The sequence below is a fragment of the Pogona vitticeps genome, chromosome 2, assembly GCF_051106095.1.
Source record: "Pogona vitticeps strain Pit_001003342236 chromosome 2, PviZW2.1, whole genome shotgun sequence".
NCBI classification, from domain to species: Eukaryota; Metazoa; Chordata; class Lepidosauria; order Squamata; family Agamidae; genus Pogona; species Pogona vitticeps.
Window position 1 is genome coordinate 76,465,779 of NC_135784.1, and position 23,770 is coordinate 76,489,548.

General features: G+C 39.7%; 1 protein-coding gene across 5 annotated transcripts; it reads left to right on the top strand.

Annotated features, from left to right (window-relative positions):
* On the top strand, positions 1-23,524 carry NEK4 (NIMA related kinase 4). 5 transcript variants are annotated; one of them, XM_072989757.2, is made up of 16 exons: positions 1-316; positions 2,047-2,313; positions 2,704-2,901; positions 4,091-4,198; positions 5,917-6,071; positions 6,456-6,570; positions 7,319-7,735; positions 9,006-9,059; positions 12,291-12,431; positions 12,925-13,038; positions 13,369-13,435; positions 15,131-15,225; positions 16,540-16,625; positions 20,803-21,002; positions 21,528-21,661; positions 23,213-23,524. In XM_072989757.2, the coding sequence occupies exons 1-16, from the start codon at positions 224-226 to the stop codon at positions 23,303-23,305; spliced, it is 2,337 nt and encodes a 778-aa protein (XP_072845858.2). In that variant the 5' UTR covers positions 1-223; the 3' UTR covers positions 23,306-23,524. The 5 variants fall into 5 exon arrangements, with proteins under 5 accessions (XP_072845858.2, XP_072845859.2, XP_072845861.2 ...); XM_072989758.2 differs by having other exon boundaries at positions 16,543-16,625; XM_072989759.2 differs by having other exon boundaries at positions 123-260.
* The last annotated feature ends 246 nt before the right edge of the window (positions 23,525-23,770 follow it).

Genomic DNA, 23,770 nt, shown 5'->3' on the forward strand with positions numbered 1-23,770 from the left:
GTATCCAAGATGGTTGCTTAGGCAACTCACAAGGACTACCACAGACAGCGCGCCTTTTTTTGTAAATAATGCCCTGGAGGTGGTGCTTTCTGCAGCATCCGGAGGCTTAGTAAATCTCTATGGAACCGGCGGCGGTGTTCTTGCGGCCGGCGGACCAGGGCCACTGCGGCCCCTTCGCCACAACGCAGAGCCAGTGGCTTGGTGGTAGGGCCGTGTGAGGGGGATGCCGCTGGGCGAGTACGCCTTCGTGCGAGCCGTGGGTAAGGGCAGCTACGGGGAAGTGAGCCTAGTGCGGCACCGGCGTGACAACAAACAGGTAGCGAGGGCCGGGGAAAGGGGTGCCTGGAGAATGGGATGCAACCGGGGTGGGGGGAGAATGGGATGCAACGGAGAAGGACTCACTCCTCATGCCCCCTTGGGGTATTCGTAGCCAAACCTGACGCTTTCGTTAAATTTATTTCTCTTCTAGGTAGTCGGGCTTTTGGGGGGGGGGGGTGTCTTTGCTGTTTTGGACTACAGTTCCCAGAATTCCGCTCGCAGACGAGGGTATTCTGGGAGTTGCAGTTCTCCTATAGAACTTGCGGAAACTCTGACATGTAAGATTCAGCTGGGCGGTCTGAATCCCTGGCTTTGACTGTCTTGGCATCACTTTGAACCTGTGGTGGCATCAATGATGAATTCATTCCTTATATAAAAATGAGCGAGGTGATCCTTTGCACTTCATCTTATTTTGGAATGGAGAATATCCGCACTTTGCTGCTACTTGTTTCACTCCTACAGCCATGTCATTTCCTTTTTGTGTATATTTGATTTCTCCACATTTTTCCAGTCCCTACCTTTTGTGCTATGAAGCTTGGTTAACACCTTTGGAAACTGTTGCATTAGAAGATTTTCATCCTAGATATTCTGAGGCCAGAGAGATTTTGTTTGTTTGTTTGTTTGGCAGAAGCACAACTATTGGATATTTACCAACCTACTTATGAAAACAAGACCTCTTGTCTAGAATGTCCAACCTAAGGAATGAAACATTCTTTCAGTTCTGAATTTCAGTGTGTGCTCCTGTAATTTTTTTTACAGTGTGTTGACTTGTGTCTCACTATTATTTCGTGCACCAGAACTGAAGCCGAAGAGATCGTTGGGCTATTATTCTAAGTTAGAATATTGCCACTGAGTTGCTGTATGTAGCCTTGATAATAGCAATAAGAAGACTTTGAAGCTTTGTCAGAAAGCAAGACTGCAGCATAAACAAAGTCTATTATCTATAAATATTCTTATAAATAATTCATAAATTGTGTATTAAGACTGTGTCTTATATTTGTAAATTGAATCATGTTCCATCCACTCCAACAAAAGAATTACATGCAGTTTGTCTCTGTTAAGAATTATCAACCTATAGCACATTAAAATGCTAAAGACGGGTTTTTATTCAGCAAAAACCTTTGTGGGCTGTGTCCCACTTTAGATGCATGGAGTATAGTCTTATTATCTGTACACATAGTCTGTTGTTTATAAGTATACGTAAGTTAGGAGCTAGTGCCTATAAATACAAATCTGACGTCTTAATTCTGATTTAGAGAAATAAGGCTGAAATCCTGTACACACTTAATCTTAGAACTACAAAGTTGGAAGGGACCCTATGGCTCATTGAGTCCCATCCCTGTCAAGAAGGTACAGTGGGGAATCAAACTCCCAACCTCTGACTGGCTCCGCAGCCACATGCCAAAACCATTGAGCTATCCAGCAGTTACACTGGGTGGGTGGCAAGTATTATTGAGCTCAAATGACCGATTCCTGAATAGGGATGGATAAGATTGCATTGAAAATTTGAAATGAGTTGGACAAAAACTTATTACAACTTGCTTTAAGTCCTACTCATTGCATGCGACTAGCATTCCTTGGATTGAGGCCAATATGAGAATAAAAGTTTCATTGAAATTAATAGGACTTCTGTTGAATAGGCTTGTGTGCTGGATTTTTGGATTTACTAGTACTGCTATTTCAGATCCATCTTTGTAATCTAATGTATTTTTGTTTAAATCCCTGCAGTATGTTATCAAAAAGCTGAACCTCAAACATGCATCAAGGCGTGAGAGAAAAGCAGCAGAACAAGAGGCCCAGCTGCTATCTCAGCTGAAGCATCCTAATATAGTCACTTACAGAGAATCCTGGGAAGGGGAAGATGGCATGTTATACATTGTCATGGGCTTCTGTGAAGGAGGGGATTTGTATCACAAGCTGAAAGAACAGAAGGGGCAACTTTTGCCTGAAAGCCAGGTTGTGGAATGGTTTGTTCAGATTGCCATGGCCCTGCAGGTAATGTATTTTGCATCATCTGCCTTAAAGCAGTTTTTTATCCTTAAATTAATTTTTTAAAAATTTTCTTAGAATATTGACATGATGGATGCTGTTTTAGATTGTAATCCTGGCAGTTTTGCTACATGATAGATTAGTAGGAAAATATTTGATTGTTTGCTGTGCATGCTTCTGATTTTAAAAAAAGATTATGGCTTTAAGCTCTCTTCTCAAACAACTGCTGACCATTTATTGGTATTTATATATGAAAAAAGTTGGTCCAGTGTTTACAAATTATCATGATCCAGTCAGAACAGATTTGTTTAAGAAAGGATGAACATGACATAATTATTTTTCTGTGTGCAATAGTCCTGTAAAATAGAGACATATCAATGATGTTTTATTTTTCAGTATTTACACGAAAAGCACATTCTACACAGAGATCTCAAAACTCAGAATGTTTTCCTGACGCGTTCAAATATCATCAAAGTGGGAGATCTGGGAATAGCTAGAGTACTGGAAAATCAGTATGATATGGCTAGCACTCTCATTGGCACTCCATACTATATGAGCCCTGAGCTGTTCTCTAATAAGCCATATAATTATAAGGTAAAGTATATCATATGTATTAGCAAACTTGTTTTTCAGGCATCTGTCCTTATGTGACCGAAGTAACACCATCCACAAACTGAAGGGAGGTCTTGGCCTGCTCAGAGGAGGAGCAGAATCAGTGTCATGTGAGCAGAGGAGACAAAGAATCACTCTTTTCTGTTTTTTTTTAATAAAGTATCTGACCTTTTTTAATTCCAAGTATCTGAACTTTTTCACTGCATTTCATCGAGTGACTTCTCCTTCCCAGTTCAAGGAAAGCAAGAAGCCTAAACTGCATAAGATATACTGTACAGTGGTGCCTCACTTAACGACGATAATCCATTCCAGGAAAATCGCGGTTAAGCGAAAACATTGTAAAGCGGAAAAAAAACCATTAAAACGCATTGAAACCCGTTCAGTGTATTCCAATGGGGTAAAAACTCACCGTCCAGCGAAGATCCTCCATAGGGCGGCCATTTTCGCTGCCTGTACAGCGAGGAATCCATCCCTAAACACAGCGGGGAGCCATTTTATTTACCTGGTGGCCATTTTGAAATAGCCGATCAGCTGTTCTAAAAACGTCATTTTGCGAAGAATCAATTCCCGAAGCAGGGAACCGATCATCGCAAAGTGAAATTTCCCCATTCAGACCATCGTTTTGCAATCGCAAAAAGATTGTCATTAAGCGGTTTCGTCATAATGTGGGACAATTACGTAAAGTGAGGCATGACTACAATGAAAATGGAACATTGACTCTTTGTTGGAGGGGAAAATGGAAAACTATGGGGAAGACTGAGTGGAATAGAGTGTTCTGTAAGAAGGTGTGGCTGGTTTGGAACATCACATGGAAACAATTGTTGCTGACTTCAGTTGTTCATCATTGCTTACTCCTTCAGTAGCTGAAATCCAGTTTGGTTAGCAAAATTAGGCCTATGCACATTCTGGCTTGAAACGTGTGTGCACCTCATGGCGGGACTCTACTAGTTAGGAATTGATTGAAAGTTACAAATGCTCTTATGTTGAGCAACAGGATATTAGCCAGTATTAAAGGTGCATCTTTACACTGTTTCTAAAAATGGAAAGTGACAGTGTGTTTCTAAAAGATTCTTTTGAGATTAATTACAGAAACTGCCATTTCTTGTTTGATTCTGTTTGAAAGGGGTATAAGAACATACTGCTTATGCTTCCTTTGCTTTGATTTTCACAGTCTGATGTATGGGCATTAGGTTGTTGTGCCTATGAACTAGCCACTTTGAAGCACGCTTTCAACGCTAGAGACATGAACTCCTTAGTTTATCGAATTATTGAAGGAAAGGTACGTTTTCCATATACTTTTTTTGGTTTCCTAATTATGGTCCCAATACTGGTTCATTTTGTACTGAGAACACACACTGAGCTCGACTTGTTTTACTACTTCCCTTCTTTATTCTATGCGAGAGGAAACTGTGTGCAGAACAGACATTTTCTTATCTAAGAGCACATTAAATAGTATGTTGCTGGGAAGTAAATATGAAATTCCTGGCCACAATCCTGAGATCTGCCACAGTACCTTAATTTTTCCATGGGCAGAACCCTTTTAGTGTGGTTCATGCAAGTTCTCGCCCAATGCTAACTTTTAAAGTAATTGTGACAGTTGCTGAAAAATTGTATTTAGTATTAGGCCTGTTTTTTTTTTCCACTTTTTTTTAATAGGAAAATAAATGCAAAAATTTACAATACAGAGGATGATGTCACCAACAAGGAAAGATTTTCATTAATCTGAACCAAAGTATAAAGGGCTGATCTTTACTGGGTAGGATGATGGTGGCTGAGGGCACGCAGATATTGGTTAGTGTGAGTAGCCTTTCTATAGACTTTGTGTCAGATATAGAGTCTTTAGATGATGAGCTCCAATTGTTATGGTCCATCTTTAGAGAAAACGGATATTCCACTAGGGAATATCCATTAATTGGATAATATTAATTGGGCGCTGGATTATAACAACAGAAAAGGGATGATGATGAAGCAATAAAAGGAGTTGTCATTCTTCCTTTTTACAGACAAGTTTCAGCAAAAATAGGAAGATTGGCTCACAAGCTTCATTTTAAAAACCTGTTTTCCATCCTATTAACAAAACCAAACAAATGGTTTGCCCAGTTAAAGACCATCTGAGGCTCAAGGTTCTGGGCATTTATTGAGCAACATGTTGCTGTGGTCAAGCTTATATCAGCCAGACTGGAATATCTATTACAGAGAGAACATCAGAACCGGGCCTTCTCGGCAGTGGCCCCTCGCCTCTGGAACAACTTGCCCGTAGAGATCAGCCTGGCTCCCTCTCTGGGTGTCTTTAGAAGTAAACTAAAGGCATGGTTATTTTGGCAGGCTTTGCCTCCTGCTGTATTTTAATATCTATATTTTTACATCTTGGATTTTTACATGTTATTGGTTTTATAGTTTTTAAATTTTGTTATGCCGCCCAGAGTAGACTATCTGTCTAGATGGGTGGGGTATAAACCTAAGAAAATAAATAAATAAAATAAAAGAACATTCACAATATATTAGATTAAAACAGCTTGAAAAATCTGGACTGGCTGAGCATTGTTTCAAATATGGTCATCAGCCCCAATGGAGTGGGGTACAAGTATTGACTCAAACCAGTCAAATTTGGGATAGAATTATTTTTGAGGCTCTCTTGATAAAACTTGAGTCACATTCCTTCAACACAGATAGTGGCATTACTTTTAGTGCTTGCTGGATGCCTTTGTTTTGTAAATTGGGTAGACTTGGCAGGTTGCCCTTATATAATGCTGGCCAATGTGGGGGACTGGCTCTTTAATGTTAATCTGCCTGGGTCCACCCAGCTAGTTTTGATTGTATCTGGACATATTTAAGGTTAGCTTTGTTTGAGTTGATATCTTGCCTTCCCTGATGAAGATGGTACAGGATATTGCCATCGAAAGCTTGGACTATTTTTAAAATAAACATGAATTGACATGACTGGAAACCTGTGAGCTGTTTCCATTACAGTATATCTGTTTTTTCTTCTCTTCACAGCTGCCACCGATGCCAAAAGATTACAGCGTTCCATTGAAAGAGCTAATAAAAACTATGCTTAGTAAAAAGCCAGAGGACAGACCCAGTGTGAGAAGCATACTGAGGCAACCATATATCAAACATAAAATATCTTTGTTTTTAGAAGCTACAAAAGCGTAAGACACATTTAAATGAGAAATATTTTTGAAATAGTGTTTAAAATAATTGTTGACGTTACTATTTTGGTTGTGTTTTGCTTTCTTGGTCTTCATAATAAGTAATAATTCATTATGATGATTTCATTATACCCCTTCCTCCAGTTTAATTTAGTGTAATTCAAGACGATGAAGCCCTCAGTAATGCTTGTCTGATCCAAAGTCAGAGGCAATGTGAAGTACAGATGGATAAAATAAACCCCATTTTTTTGTGTGGGCCAAGATTTTAGAAAGAACAAAATCTTTGCATAGCAAACTTGGATAGCTTCACATTCATACAAACAGTACTGTCTGAGGTCTTCACATATTTTAACCTTTATATTTTCTTCCTTTTGCCATAAAAAGAAAAACATCAAAAAGTCGTAACAGATTATCTGAACACAATCCTCAGAATGAAGTGAAAAATGGAACTACAATACCCCAGAAGCTTTGTAATGAACATCCCAGGAAATCTAAAGTGGTATGTGTATACTTTAGCTCTGTAGTGAATCACTTTGTCATTAGAAGTATACATTTATTTTGTTAATAGAAAAATAGATGAAGGAATTGGCTAAAATCCTGTTGTGCACTTATGCAAAAGACGTAACTTTTAAAAACAAATTGCTGCAAGTTAAGAAATCTCTGTAGATATTATTTCTCATAAATTGTATGTTAATCATTCGGTCAGATATTTATCATTCTGCCATCTGAGGATGCCAAATGTGTCCAGCAGCTGCATAGCATATGAATATCCATTTTGATGTCCACAGAACAGACACTAAGAGTATGCTGAATGGAAAATAACATACATCTTTTGGCTAATGCCACCGTAACCATCAGGGTTGGAGCTTGTGATGATGACCCCTGATATGTGAAGGGGAATGTAGCTGGTAACAGTGAGATGTTTCCGTGATGTTGGTGTGACGTTGCCAGAGTGTTGATAGGGTTCCAGTGCCATACTATATATATCCCACACCACTGTGCCCATCTAGCAGCTGAAGTGGTGTACTCCATAAGGGCAGAGACTGGGAAGCAGAGACAGGAGATTGAACTGATAACTCTTATATTAATGAAAAACACCCTTGAAACGCAGAAAAGCATCTTTGGATCCTCCACACTCATGTTTTGTTCATGTAATACATTGTTTTGGAGTCTTGTGCTTATACTGTATTTAAAATGAAATTATCAATGGATTCAATAAATTATGAGTGTGTGTTTTTTAATTACAGAATGAAGAGAAACATTTCATCAATAATAAAACTTTTGAAGTCTCTTCCACAGACAAACAGGCATCTGAGCCTGAAAAAAGTGTGAACAAAAATGAATTGAACAGCACAGGTGTATCTATGGCAACTGTGAGCAAAGTGGACATAGTTATTGTTCCACTGGAAAAGAGGAATAGTAACAGTGAACTTCCTCTGGAGGATAAAAAAGCCAGGAAGTCAAGTACTACCAGTGAAGGAGAGGCTGAAACACCAGTAGTTGGCTCACCCTTGAAGGAAGAAGGGTTGCACAGAGTCACAAAGCCATGCTTGAAAACAGAATGTATCAGTAGCAAGGATGCGGTTGTCTGTACCACTGGTGGCGGCGACAGCACTTTGAATCTTCTTCAGCCTGTTTCTGAAACTCCAAGCACAAGTGATAATGTAATTATTTTCTCTTTTATATAGAAGAATATGGTGAACAGCACAAAGCTGAAAATAGGACTGGGCTGTTATGATTCATCACGTGTTGCATCAGTAGTTAGTGGCATTGGGCTTGTATCTGAAACTGATTGTGGGCATTGTTGTATCATTGTCATAGCTATGTTGATAGACAGTTTTTACAAGAAAAAAAGGCTCTTGTATAATACAGTTGGAGGAGGTAGGACTGAGAATGAAGTTTTGGTGATCATGACTTCAGTTTCACTGCTTTTACAATGCAATTTCTGTTAATATGATTGACATATATATTGCTAAATGCAATTTTCCTGCAGTAATACATGGGTAATAATTCTGATCCTGAACTATACCATAGTTCTGCTTCCATAAAAGGTTTTGGATGGAGCAATATGCAGTTTATTTTTCATTGTTTGTATTTGATTTACCTTCCAAACCCTTTATTCCTTAGCTTCTCTACCTTCCAAGCTTCTTTATACTGAACTTTATTGTTTGCCTGCCTAAAATCACATATGCATGTTGTTTGTATGTGATGTATCCCGAGGCCCTGTGTGGGATCTCTCATTGACTTTTGGTAGTACATGATTAGCGGACCATGACTTTAACTTTGACAGCTGTTGGGTAACTAGCCTTATCAATGGCTTAAGGTCCAAGCAGGATGCTCCCTGCACAGAGCATACTCAGTCCCGGCTAGCCCCTTCAGATTTTGTTTTATTGTAATGGGTATTTTGCTCTTTTGATTTGCTGGTACAGTGGTACCCCACTTAACGATTACCCTGCTTGATGACGAATCTGCTTCACGACAGTGTTTTTGCGATCGCTATTGCGATTGCAAAACAATGTTTTAATGGGCAAAATCTGCTTTGCGACGATTGGTTCCCTGCTTCGGGAACCGATTCTTTGCATTACGACAATCAAAACAGCTGATCGTTGGGTTTTCAAAATGGCTGCTGGTTGTTCAAAATGGCTCCTTGCTGTGTTCAGGACGGATTTTTCACTGCACAGGCATCGGAAAATGGCTGCTCTGTGGAGGATCTTCACTGGACGCTGAGGTATTTCGCCCATTGGAACGCATTGAACCAGTTTTCAATGCATTTCAGTGGGCTTTTTTATTTTGCTTGACGAGGATTTCGCTTAACAGCGATTTTCCTGGAATGGATTATCCTCATCAAGCGAGGCACCACTGTATTTACAAAATACTGTACTCACTGGTTTGATAGATGGAGGTTAATGAAAATGCAGTAAACTCTCTTTCCAGAACCTGGATGCTACTGAGGAACTGCTAGCACCATTTGTTCCGGTAGAAATTATGGTAAGTGTTTAGACCTTGTGGATATTGCAAAGCATGTGAATTGAACTCGAACCTTTCTGTAAGGAAGTGTTCCATAAATGAACTTTAAATACCTATTGTCTCTGACTCCTGGACAAATGCTACAGCACGAAGTTACATCCCTGTAATATATAAGTGTGTGCCTTTCATAAATGACCTCCACAGTCCATTTTAGAGTAAAGAAGAGAAGAGAGTAAAGAAGGAATACAGAGTAGCTGCCAAGGCAAAATCAGTTGGAGGTGTGTTGCCAAGGTTTTTTTGTTTTAATTTTTAATATACTTGTTGCAGGCTAGCCTGGCTGATGAAATACCCCATTGTAGAATCTAAACATTAGATAGAAATACACTATAAGGACTGAACAGTTGTATCGTTGTAAGTTTTCTTTTTTTATTATTATAGCAACGGTGTTCTAAACTGCTTATTGTGTGGAGTGTTGTTGCTGTTGAGAAATATTTACAGTACTTGCTATAGGTAATATTTTGTCATTTCTTTTAAACTCTAGAGGGGTTGGAAAGCTTGTGATTAGGTTGTTTTGGCATACAACTTTGAGTAGCAAACATCTTTGCTATAACAAACTGCTTAGCATTTTCCATCGTTTTTAAAGCCTAAATCCAGTTGTTAGTTCTAAATGGAGTCCACTCATCAAATCCAGTGATGGTGTAGCAAGTTTCAGCGATTCAATGAATCTTTTGTATTTGGGACTAACAATTGGATTTAGGCCTAAATTGGTTAAAATGTTTCAGTTAATCAGACAAAAAAAGAGAAAAAAGCATTGTGGCAACTTAAAGACTAACTTCTATATTTTAATGTGTGCTTTCATGGACACATCCACGTTCTCAGACATAAGAGTGGGTCTACATGGAAAATCTTGAAAGATGATGCTGTTAAGGTGCTACATTCAATATGCCAGCAAGTTTGGAAAACTCAACAGTGGCCAGAGGACTGGAAAAGATCAGTCTACATCCCAATCCCAAAGAAAGGCAGTGCCAAAGAATGCTCCAACTACCGTACAATTGCACTCATTTCACACGCTAGCAAGGTTATGCTCAAAATCCTACAAGGTAGGCTTCAGCAGTATGTGGACCGAGAACTCCCAGAAGTACAAGCTGGATTCCGAAGAGGCAGAGGAACTCGAGACCAAATTGCTAACTTGCGCTGGATTATGGAGAAAGCCAGAGAGTTCCAGAAAAATATCTACTTCTGCTTCATTGACTATGCAAAAGCCTTTGACTGTGTGGACCACAGCAAACTATGGCAAGTTCTTAAAGAAATGGGAGTGCCTGACCACTTTATCTGTCTCCTGAGAAACCTATATGTGGGACAGGAAGCAACAGTTAGAACTGGTCATGGAACAACTGAGTGGTTCAAAATTGGGAAAGGAGTACGGCAAGGTTGTATACTGTCCCCCAGCTTATTTAACTTATATGCAGAATACATCATGCGGAAGGCTGGACTGGAAAAAACCCAAGCCGGAATTAAGATTGCCGGAAGAAATATCAACAACCTCCGATATGCAGATGATACCACTCTGATGGCAGAAAGTGAGGAGGAATTAAAGAACCTTGTAATGAGAGTGAAAGAGGAGAGTGCAAAAAACGGTCTGAAACTCAACATCAAAAAAACTAAGATCATGGCCACTGGTCCCATCTCCTCCTGGGAAATAGAAGGGGAAGATATGGAGGCAGTGTCAAATTTTATCTTCCTGGGCTCCATGATCGCTGCAGATGGAGACAGCAGCCCTGAAATTAAAAGGCGCCTTCTTCTTGGGAGGAAAGCGATGACAAATCTTGACAGCATCTTGAAAAGCAGAGACATCACCTTGCCAACAAAAGTCCGAATAGTCAAAGCTATGGTTTTTCCTGTCATGATGTATGGAAGTGAGAGCTGGACCATAAAGAAAGCAGACCGCCGAAGAATTGATGCCTTTGAATTGTGGTGCTGGAGGAGGCTCTTGAGAATCCCCTGGACTGCAAGGAGAACAAACCTATCAGTTCTAAAGGAAATCAACCCTGAATGCTCACTTGAAGGACAGATCCTGAAGCTGAGGCTCCAGTACTTTGGCCATCTCATGAGAAGAAAAGAGTCCTTGGAAAAAACCTTGATGTTAGGAAGGTGTGATGGCAAGAGGAGAAGGGGACGACCGAGGATGAGATGGCTGGACAGTGTCTGCGAAGCAACCAACATGAACCTGACACAACTCCGGGAGGCAGTAGAAGACAGGAGGGCCTGGCGTGCTCTGGTCCATGGGGTCACGAAGAGTCGGACACGACTAAACGACTAAACACACACACAACACATGGAAAATATGTATACAGTAGTACCTTGGTTTACGAAATTAATGCGTTCTGCAGGACATTATTTAAAGTGAAAAATCTGTAAACCGAAACACGGATTGCCATAGGAACGGGGGTGGCGCTATAAACCTCCAGGCACAATGCTTCCTGGGGAAACATTCTTTGTAAACCGAAACAAAAAGAAAAAATACAGTAATCCGAGACATTATTTTCAATAGATTTCCGTTTGTACTACTGTACATGGCCCAAAATCAGAGATTTCAGATTTTATTTAAGTTTTACTAAATTTAATTGAAAACCCTATAATTTGTATTGTACAGAACAATTGCCTGTTGTGACACAATGATTGAGAAAGCAAACTATAAATCAGGAAGTTGTTGGTTCATGTCTAGATGGAAGCTTTCTCAGTGGTCTTAGGCAAGACCCTCTATTTCAGCCTCTTACAGGGAAACACAAGGAGACTCCTATTAAATTTTTGATTTTGTATACTGCCCTTGGAAAAGACTTGGGTTTCTGCAGGATTTTCATGTAGACTATTGACTACATAGATGAACGTTGTGGTCTTAGCTATGATAAGAGTAAGTGAGTGGTATTTATGGGCTCTTCGCTCGGTTAAGGCATGTGTGTCAAACATGGAGGTCATATGTTCAAATGCTATAAAGATTTTATGTTAATTCTTCATGACACAGTGGTTAAATTGCTGTACTGCAGTCAAGTTTATGCTCATGACCTGAGTTTGACCTTGACGGACTCAAGTAGCTTGACTCAGTCTTCTGTCATTCCAAGTTTGGTGAATTGATTAACCACCTCACTGGGGGGAGGGACAATGTATCACCTGTGTAATTAAAATGCAAATTGCCCAGAGAGTGCTTTAAGCTCTATGGGGAAGTATATAAGCAACACACTTTGCTTTTCTTAGGATGAAGCTTCTTGTGCAAACCCTGACGAAAGTAAAGATGAAATTCAGAATGAACATGCTCCTTGTTTTCAGCCTCAAGGATCTGTTCATGAGCCTTCCTTGTCACAACAGCGAAGGCAGAAGAGAAGAGAACAATTTGAGGTTTGTTTAGAAAGTATGAAAATTAAGAGAAAATATTTTCTTAAAATGCAGTGATGATTTATGTGACATTGATCTATTTAGTTTCATCTTTAGTTTTACAGAGTATGTAAGGTGAACTAGTTACGCTCATTTTTTAAAAACAAAATAGTTTCTGATTTTTCTAGAATTGTTTCTGTAAACTACTGGGTGAGAGAACCTGCATACTCCTAATATGTAGTGAAAAAAACACTATTTTTTATTTAGATAATATATTATTTATATAATATATAGTGTAACATGTATATGATGTACTGTACAGAATTATATTGTTGCTATAGGAAAGGCAGAATGGGATGATTTTCTTGGTTAGTGATGCAGTTTTGGTAATATAAATAAAAGTAGGGTCTAAAGCAATCCTTATATTCAGCCTTGAAAGAACATGTTTTTATAGCTAGCTTTCTGGCAGAAGAAATAATCTCATACAGGTTTGATTTCCCCCCCCTCCCCTTTTAAGGCTCTTCGAAGGCTTCCTTCTCCTCCTGATGTGAATTCAAAGAAAGAAGAAGAAAGCATATGCAAACAAAAGGCTGTGAAGAAATCTAGAAGCACTGAAGTAGCTGTTTCTAAGGTTTGTTCTGGACATTTATTTACATGTTTATGTAAAGTATCTCAATTTTATTATGTTTTGTTGAAGTGTGATTCATTTTGCCCTGTAGCACCAGAAAACCTCTATCTCAGATTTGAGGGTGGAGGTGCCATCAGAAGACTCGTTCAGTAGTTTGATGGGAGGTAATTATTTCCTTGTTGGGCTTTCTCAGCCTTGTAATACGTTAGCAGAACATATATTAAGAACCTTGGAAACTTAAGTGTTCAGCTGTGGTAATGTTTCCTTGTATAAAGTATTTTCTGGATGAATATACAAAGCTGTAGACTTTACTGTTGATACTTTATTTTAAAGGATCGGCCATTGTCAGCACGAGAGAGGAGGAGACTGAAGCAATCCCAGGAAGACATGCTTCCTTTAGGTACCTGGCTCCTTTGCCCCGATTCCTTAACTTGTAATGTAATTACTTTGATATAACATGTTTTTAATTAAAATTATTCTCCAAAAAGAACCTTAATATGTTATCATGTGATTGAGACAATCTTCCCCAAACCAACCAGCCAACCACTTTAGTCTTGAGCATGGCTTGTGTTTGGGCTTGAAAATGACTTGCAGCTTATTTATATATCTCTCAAGTCCCCGCCAGGACCCCATCCTGACTTTCACTCCTGAAAAGCATCAAAACTGGGTTCCAAGGAAGAGCTCCAGCATGACACCCAGACAGTTTTTTCTGTGTTTGGAGAAAAAAGAAGCCTGGGATGGTAGTACTTGTCTCCTCAGCTTAGATATACTTAACAACCTTTTCTCTTGTGGCTTCCAAATTGTTTAATCCCCTTTCTTTTGAGGTTCTGTTGTCCATATTTCTTTACTCTTTTAAAAAAGAGTATGAACTAAGATTCCCCCCCTGTAGGCTTCCAAAATTGTTGTTTTTATGACTATATATCTTATTGTGGATGCACTATTTTATTATCATAATTTTGAGTTTTGCATTGCAATTGTATATGCACTACCTTGAGGTACTATATGAACGAAAGAAACTTTAGATGTGAACTTTTAAGTGACAGAAGGAAATACATGTTTGCATTTTGCCAGGATATCTCATGTCTATAGTTCTTACTGTGCTGGTAGACTGGCTGCCTGTTTATTTAATTGTATCCCTCCTTTCTTCTTTGAAGGTCCATGGTAGCTTGCTTGTGAAGTTATTTATTTTATCTTGTTTAAAAAGAAACATCTTTACCTGTTGCCAGGAGGAGGAGAAACCATCTCTGTGACTGCTGTGAGAGCAGTCACAGAGAAGGCCCTCTCTCATATTTCCATCAGGCATGCAGAGATAAATTAAGAGAAGGGCCTCCATGGAAGATCTTAAGAGCCAAGAAGCCTTCAGCTAGCCTGAACCAAGCTGCTAAGGGCTCCATAGGTGATAATCAGCACTTTGAATTGGGCCTCGAAACAGTCAGTGAAGCTGCTGTAACAAGGGAGTTGCGCCCCTCTCCTAATCAGTCCCGGTCAACAGCCTGGCTGCAGCATTTTGAATCAGTTGAAGTTTTGGAAACATATTTAAAGGCACACAAAGTGTATATTACAATAATCCAAACAGGATGTAGCACAGACATGTGCCGCCATAGCCAAACCAGACACTTCAAGGAAAGGGTGTAGCTGGTACCAATTTTAACTGTGCAAATGAGCTCCTGGTACACTCAAGACCTGGTTGAGGAGTATGCCCAAAATGTGAAGTTCAGTTTCCAAGGGGAGTGTAATGTTGCCAAGCACACTTTAACTCCCTGTTGCCTGATCTGCTTTACAATGTATATTTTAAAAGCAAATTCACCCCAAAAGCATATTAAATTACAATATTAAAATGGTATGAAATAAATTATCATATACACAATTGATATCGTTTAAAACCACTAACATTTTTTAAAGTAACAGCAGCAGCAAAACAGCATCCACCATGAAGATGTCCTGATCAATAGCCAAAAGCTTGGTCATATAAAAACAACTTCTCTACTAGCAGAAGAACAACAATGAGAGGGCCAACCTAACCTACCTCAGAAGGGAGTTCCATCACCTGGAATTAATAATAAATTGTACATACATTTAATTTATCTCTTTTCAGGGCCTGCAGCAAGACAGAAATCTCAATATGCAGCAGCTGAAACAAAATTGCCAGATCACTATATTGAAATGGCTCAGTTTTCCTCAAAGGCCAAGGTAAGTAAATGTTCTATGTTAATGATGCCTGAAAGCAGAATAACTTATCCAGTCTGAAAGAAGGACTACTTTGCTTTAATAATTCATATGCTGGAAGCATTCCCTTTAAACCATTTCAACATATTTAATTAGGAGCACTTCTTAAAAGAACAGAGCTGATTAAGAAGTACTGCCTATAATTTCATCATCTATGGCTTTTAGAGGACTTTTGAATTGTACTAATTAGTAATCTAGGGGACATGGTGGCGCTGCGGACTAAACCGCAGAAGCCTTTGTGTGCTGCAGGGTCAGAAGACCAGCAGTCGTAAGATCGAATCCACGCGACGGAGTGAATGCCTGTCGCTTTGTCCCAGCTCCTTGCCAACCTAGCAGTTCGAAAGCATGCAAATGCGAGTAGATAAATAGGTACCACCTCGGTGGGAAGGTAAGCAGTGTTCCGTGTATAGCCGCGCTGGCCACGTGACAACGGAAACTGTCTTTGGACAAACGCTGGCTCTACGGCTTGGAAACGGGGATGAGCACCGCCCCCTAGAGTCGAACACAACTGACTAAAATGTCAAGGGGAACCTTTACCTTTACCATTAGTAATCATGTGCTGTCAAGTTGTTTCTGACTTATAGTAAGCCAGATGGGATTTCCCAGTCATAAGGTATTCTGAAGTGGTGTACCAACCTGTCCTTCTGGGGCCACTGTGGACCGCGCAGCTTGTCCAAGGCCTCAACACGTTGCAAAGCCTTTAAAGCTTATTGGCCCTACACGTTCCATGTGATCTCAGCAGGCCATGTTCCAGAAGACACACTGAGGATTTGAATTCCCAACCCATGGCTCTGCAGCCAGGGGCGCTAACCTATTGAACTACATCAATTTTCTAATGTTATTAACTATTTGATTCACTTTTTCAAAACCTGAGAGAAAACCCTGACAGACATAAATATGTACATGTGCATATATGACATAAGACACAGTCAGCATTTAAGAAGATACAAGGCAATCCTCTTCTTTCTCTGAAAAGAAGCAGGCTTTACTGCATGGTAACAGAGAATTAGAACTAGAATTAGAATAGTTGCCTAGACAAACAAAGCAGGATGATATTTTAACAGCATTTTGCTTCCAAATACTGCTTTGTGAAAATGGATTTTGTTTTTAGCAGTTATGTATGGGCCCGGTTCATAGAAATTGTCCCTTCTCTACCAAATGGTTGAGTTGTAAAAAGATATGCATATCTGTGAGCTGTGTGCAAGGGGCAATGTTAGTGGGCTGTGCTGGCTCTGTTTTGTCCTTATTTACTAGTTTGAAATACTGTTTTGTTTTCAGCAGAAAAAGAGTGCTTTCTCAACTGAAGATGAGCTTAGCTCCTCCACCAGCTCTACAGAGAGGTCAGATGGAGACTGTAAAGAAGGGTAAATCTTCTGTCAAAATCTACCTTTACAAAACATCAAAGCAAAGATGGGCAAGTTCCAAGCACCAGTTTGACCCTGGGTCTTAGGCTGCCGACTGCATCTCATTTGAAACTGCTCTTTTCTCCAGCTTTCTTTTTTCAAAACTGGAAATGAGCAGATGTTCACTCTCACTTTTGAAATTAGTACAAATACACGCAAACTTTCTAGAGCAAGATCCCATGTTCATTTCCTGTCTTGCCTCGCTGTTTAGTCGTTAAATCGTGTCCGGCTCTTCGTGACCCTATGAACCAGAGCATGCCAGGCCCTCCTGTCCTCCACTGCCTCCCAGAAAGTTAGGTAAATATAAAGATGAACAACACATGACATATTACACCTTATAATTCAATAGCTTGTAGAACCATCTGTAGCAGCAATAACTTGAAGTAATTGCTTTCTGTATGGCTTTATCAGGCTTGCACATTGTTGTGGAAGAATTTTAGCCCACTCTGCTTTACAACATTGCTTCAGTTCATTGAGGTTTGTGCGTATTTGATATGCACAGCTATTTTAAAGTCTCGCCATAGCATTTCAGTTGGGTTGAGGTCTGTACTTTGACTGGGCCATTGCAATACCTTTATCTTTTCTTTTTCATCCATTTTGATGTGGATTTGCTGGCGTGCTTGGGATCATTGTCCTGTTGAATGAACCAATTTCGGCCAAGCTTTAGCTGTCAGACAGATGGCCTCATATTTGACTCTAGGGTACTTTGGTATACAGAGAAGTTCATAGTTGACTCAATAACTGCAAGGTGCCCAAGTCTTGTGGCTGCAAAACAAGCCCAAATCATCACCCGTCCACCATTGTGCTTGAAAGTTGGTATGAGGTGTTCGTGTTGATATGATGTGTTTGGTTTTCACCAAATGTGGCTCTGTGCATTATGGCCAAACATCTCCGCTTTGGTCTCGTCTGTCTAAAGAACATTGTTCCAGAAGTCTTGTGGTTTGTCCAGATGCAACTTGGCAAACCTAAGCCATGCTGCCATGTTCTTTTTAGAGAAAAGAGGCTTTGTCCTGGCAACCCTTCTAAACAAACCACACTTATTCAGTCTATTTCTAATTGTACTGTCATTAACTTTAGGGTCATTCCATGTTAAATCAACCAATGCAAGAGCCTTGTGGCGCAGTGGTTAAAACGCTGTACTGCAGCTAAAACTGTGCTCATGACCTGGGGTTCAAATCCCAGGTAGCCGGCTCAAGGTTGACTCAGCCTTCCATCCTTCCGAGGTCGGTAAAATGAGTACCCAGCTTGCTGGAGGGGGGGGCAATGTGTAGCCTGTATAATGAAATTGTAAACCGCCCGGAGAGTGCTTGTAGCACTATGGGGCGGTATATAAGTCCAAAAATAAATAAAAAAATAAAATAAAAATGCATGGAACCTTGATGTCATGGATATGGTTCATTTTTGTACATTTGTACCTTACCATGAGATGTTTTTAAAAAGGTTTTTTCCTGATTTTTTGGTCCACCCATTTCTGAGATACTGCATTTTCAAAATTGCAAAAAATGCCGAAATTCACTAGCCGCCATAACTTCAGATGTCATCTAATAGATACCTATGATAGCTACAGACCTGGCACAGGTGTCATTTTAAACCTTATGAATAGGGGGTTCATTTGATATACAACATGATGCAATTGTACATTTTCAAAAAGTTTACACATTTAAAAGAATTTAAAATTTGAATTTTCAGGAAAATTGAATTTTTTTAAAGTTTTCAAAAAAATTCACACTTAAAGCTACATGTCTTGTAGCCAGTCAATCCAAATTTCAGACTGGTATCTCAGTGGTATCAAAAAAAAAACTTAATTCTTCTTGTTGGCAGTGACAAGGATTTAAATCGACTTGGCCCCAAAAATAGACCAAAATTTCTATACCTAATGATTAAGAACCTCTTTTTTCTTGGCTAGCATGTTGGATGTTTTCGTCATCTCCTGTGGAGTTAGCTGATATGTTCTCCCTGTAGCTGTAATTGGATCCAGTTTGCAAAGAATGAAGTTTCCTGGCACTGTAAGAACATCCGGTTTCCTAGCATAAGAGAATGATGTTGCTGGTCCAACTGGATGTTAGAATGATAGCTTGACTTCATGTTCTGCAGCATCCATTGAAAAAACACATCCCATCCACCATGAGTTGTCATAGGCACATGCCACAAAACCATTCAAATGATCAAAATCACCACACTGATTTCCAAGGCATTAAAGCTGAGTGGCATTTTTATGCCACTGCACATGGCAAAGAAGCTTGTGATAGTGGTTTGAGGTACAGTGAAAAGACTTGCAGCAAAGGCCAGCCTTCAAAAAAACCCTCTCAAATCAGATAATGATACCCCAACAGTTGCTTGAGTGGGGGAAGGCCAACATCCTTGCAATAGGTTTTTTTTTTATATTACAAATGATGAATACCTGGAAGAGGAGAGATTTTTAAAAGTATGATTTGATGAAGCAGTTCCTGTTACAGAAACTCAGAAGTGTCATGCCTCCCTCCCAGTATCAACTGAAAAATTAGAAATCAAAGCATTTTCAGCTTCTCATTATTCTGTTTTACATTGTATTAAAGTCACTCCCGAACTTCAAGATGTAGATTTTGATCATTTGAATTTAAAATGACAACTGTCCCAAGTCTGTAGCTATCACATTTGAAGTTATGGTGGCTCGTGAATTTTGGCAATTTTTTGCAATTTGGAAAATGCTATATCTCAGAAACAGGTGGACCAAAAAATCTGCAAATTTTTTTTTAAAACATCTCATGGTAAGGTGGTGGTTGTTTAGTCATCAAGTCATGTCTGACTCTTCGTGACCCCATGGACCACAGCACACCAGGCCCTCCTGTCTTTCATTGTCTCCCGGAGTTTGATCAAATTCACGTTGGTAGCTTCAATGACACTGTTCAGCCATCTCATTCTCCATCGTCCCCTTCTCTTGCCCTCACACTTTCCCAACATCAGGGTCTATTCCAGGGAGTCTTCTCTTCTCATGAGATGGTCAAAGTATTGGAGCCTCAGCTTCAGGATCTGTCCTTCCAGTGAGCACTCAGGGTTGATTTCCTTTAGAATGGATAGGTTTGTTCTCCTTGCAGTCCAGGGGACTCTCAAGAGTCTCCTCCAGCACCACAATTCAAAAGCATCAATTCTTCAGCAGTCAGCCTTCTTTATGGTCCAGCTCTCACTTCCATACATCGCTACTGGAAAAACCATGGTAAGGTACAAATGTACCAAAAAAAAAAAAAAAAGAACAAATCCATGACATCAAGTTCCAAAATTGATTTTTTTCATTGGTTGATTTGATATGGAATGACCCTTTAATATTTAACATGCTGAACCCTGTAGAGTCTGAGATGTAACTGTGGTTTTTTCAGTTTCTCTGACTTTAGGGTGAATTTCTTGGACATCCACTCCTAGGAAGATTGGCAATTTCCTTGAATGTTTTCCACTTGTAAATAATATTCCTTGCTGTAAAATGATGTACTTTAAATTGTTTGGAAATGGTCTTCTAACCCTTCCCAGATTGGTGGGCAGCAACAATTGCTTCTCTGTGGTCATTGCTGTTTTTCCTCCTTGGCATTGTGTTAACCCACACCTGAATGCTTCAGGCCAGCAAGCTGGTAAAGTTTCAGCTTTTATAGAAGTGGTCACACTTGCTGGTGATTACTCAATGGCATTTGGTTAGCAACACCTGGTTGCTACGTAGCTTCTTAATTCCTATGGAAGCAGTAGGGTGTACTTAGTTTTTCACACATGGCTTTTTCATTTCAGCTTTATTTTTGTAAAATAAATCCTGACACGGTGTAATATGTGATGTGTTGTTGTTCATCTGAGGTTGTACTTACCTAAATTTCACACCTGCTGAGGAGCAGGTGATTTTTATTATGTCTTGATACGTAAAATTATAGAATTCAAAGAGGATGTACTTACTTTTTCACATGACTATGTTTTTACTTTATCTTAATTAACTTAATGGAGCTCAAAACCCCTGCCCCTCCTCTACTTTAGAAAGCTTTATCATTTGGGAATTCCTAGTCTTGAAATATACTATCATACTCTTCCTTGCAGAACTATGTCAGCAGTTTTTTTCAGTTCTAAGTACTCTTATAAATCATAGACAGTATCTCATATTTAGTAGAAACGTTTTATTCCTTTGCAGAAAAACAAATGAAATGAATGACTTGGTACAGTTGATGACGCAAACACTGAAAATTGGCAGTAAGGAAAATTGTTCACATTCTGCAATATCGGCTCCTGAGTCACAGTTCAGACTGAATAGGAAATACAGAGATACTCTGATCTTACATGGGAAGGCATCAGAAGAAGCAGAAGAATTCCCATTTCAGGAATTTCCTTCAGGTCTGTATAACTGAAAATAATGTTGCTCAAATTAAGTCTCTTTACTATATCATTAAATGTTAGGAATTAACATTTAATTAAGCCTGTTAAATTGTGTTCTGCTTTATACTCATGTGCTGTCAAATCAATTCTGACTTACGGCAATGCTCTTCAGGGTTTCCCAGGTAGAGAATACTCAGACATGGTTTACCATCCCCTTCTTCTGATTTTTCTTTTCTGCTTTAAGGAAGGGGGAGGGGAACCGCCAGCCTGGGGGAGCTCATCTCCTGCCTTCCAAAGACAAAGACTGTTGTGTCTGTTTTAAAGGCAAAAATCTATGCCATTAGCAGCAAGACAATTCCCAACCTCATTACATGCAAACACAATGTTGATTCTATGTTGAAGTAAATAATTGCCTCCAGAAGGCTACATGAATCTGAAATGGAAAGTGTTTCACTACTCTACCTTAATTTATCTTATTTACATAGTAGGAAGTCTAAACATGGAGTTTAACAAGGTACCAAATGATTTTGCTTATTGTTTTAGATGTTCCATCTGGTCCTGAAAAGATCAGAAGATTGGTTGAAATTTTAAGAGCAGATGTGGTTCAAGGACTTGGAGTAAAACTGCTAGAGAAAGTGTATGAGGTGTTGGAGGAAGATGATGAAGACAAAAGAGAGGTATGTTTTGTATACATCAAACTGGTAGCTTCTTCCTTGTCAGTGCTTTGTAATGGATGAAATAACAGTTTGGGGTTTAGTACAATAAGTGGTCTAGCCCAGTGGTTCTTAACCTTTTTGAAAGAAACGCCCCCTTGAGCCATTGAGGAAGTTATCATCGCCCCCCTCCCTGAGGTGAAGATATCTTACCTACCTACCTACCTACCTACCTACCTACCTACCTACCTAGTCTCCCTCCCCACCCGGGTGTGAGGCAGCACTTCACGGGGCGAGGATGAGGACCCAAGAGACACTTTCCTTCCACCTGATCCACACTCAGTGCTCCCCTAAAGGAGAAAGGCGAGACGTGGCAGGTAGAAAGAGCTGGATCATCTGGCAGCAGCAGCAGCACCGGATCTACTGCCAGCACTGCAGCTGCAGTTGCCTTCACAGGTTTGGATTGCTCCAGCGCCCCCCTACCGCCCCCCTTCTGTTCTTTTGCCCCCACACCGCCCCTTTTCATTCTACCACCCCCCTGAAAAATGAAATCGCCCCCTGGGGAGCATTATTGCCCACGTTAAGAACCACTGGTCTAGCCTTCAAAGCAGGGAGTAACATTCCTGTTTCCTTGTTCACTCCCAACATACTAATTGAGAAAACAGCTATACTCCAGAATGTTAATTAGCTGACTCTTCACCCCGAAAATTTTACTCACAGTGAATTCCCACTGCAATATGGGACAAATGACTAACTTGTGTCTTGTAGTCCAGTGCAAATTATGCTGCAGCTAATATTTTTTGGATCAGGGCTTTATTGTGTGCAACATATTTTGATTCTAAAATGTATTTCATTCATTTGCACTTTAAATAACAGTGATTAAAAATCAGATAACCCATTTTTTGTAACTTTTAACCCCAGCAAAACTGGTGAGCTTGAGCACTCAGAACTTTGAATCTAGTGGCTGTACTGGCTGACTACTAATGCACTTGGGGTCAATTAAAAAAAAAAGCCAAAGCCAACTTTGGAATGCTCTTCTGATGCTGTTCAGAATCAGATGTACTTAATTAACTCCATGTAGGAGATGGTAGAGGATTAATTCTATATAGTTGCAGGCTAAGGCCAACATCCAGTGTTGCATGAGCAGTTTGCTCCAGCAACAGATACATATTATTGCTCCTCTGTTCCTCCCTGCAGTTTCCCTTCTTTCGCACAGATGCACTCACTCAGGAGCCAAAATCCTAGTGTGTATTCAGCCAGGGTGGGAGGGGAAATTTTGGATTTCATCCAAAGTCCCCTCTTAATTTTCAGGCCCACTGGGTGGGACTCAGCCCTTTCACACGCAACTCTGCCCCCCTTCGCAGGGTTCTGTTCCAACTAGAACCGAAGGTAATGGAAACACTTGTGCTTGTGTGGTTGATGGGGGGAAAGCTGTGTGGAGGGGAGCAGAGTCATGCATGCTTCTGCAGCTGTGTACTTTAGAGGGAACCTTGATTTCATCCTAACCTTTTCACACTAAAACCATTCATGTTTTCAAGTACAAGGCATCTAAAGTTCAAAAATATTTCTTAACAGCTGTATCTGCGGAAACTCATGGGAGAAAAGTACATATCTTACAGCACAAAGGCCCGGCATTTAAAGTTCTTAGAAGACAATGTGAAGCTTTGACATGATACCCAAGTCAACCCCCTTCTTCCAGAAGAACAGAGCAAAACGTTATGCAATTGCTTGTTGGATCTTAATTTTACTATACTCATTGATTTATGGAGTAGAATTTTTGCTCTATTTTAAAAAAATTGTTGTAGGGTGTATTGTTACATTTTTACTGTTCTTCATAAATGTAAGGTTTTGTTGTTTTTTAAATACAAGTAATAGCACTTCTAGAAATGTGGGTTTTTAAAAAATCTTTTGAATTACTTGTTTTTATATTCAAAATGTCTTTGATCATACAACTGCAATCCCGACGAGACTTATAATCAGATAATTCTACCTTGCATATTGGTAATAGAATGAGGAATTGCAGCCTGAGTATACGGCTACTAAAAATAAAAAAGGAACTGGTAGGATCTAATTATGAGAGTCTCAAGACGTATATACATTGAATGTTTATTACATCTTAAAACCTGCCCAGTG

What these genes read in the sequence shown, in the direction of transcription:
- NEK4 (XM_072989757.2), top strand. Translation starts at nt 224, where the DNA reads ATGCCGCTGGGCGAGTACGCCTTCGTGCGAGCCGTGGGTAAGGGCAGC. An exon ending in ACCGGCGTGACAACAAACAG is followed by an intron (nt 317 to 2,046) that starts GTAGCGAGGGCC and finishes AAATCCCTGCAG; the next exon opens with TATGTTATCAAAAAGCTGAA. An exon ending in AGATTGCCATGGCCCTGCAG is followed by an intron (nt 2,314 to 2,703) that starts GTAATGTATTTT and finishes TTTATTTTTCAG; the next exon opens with TATTTACACGAAAAGCACAT.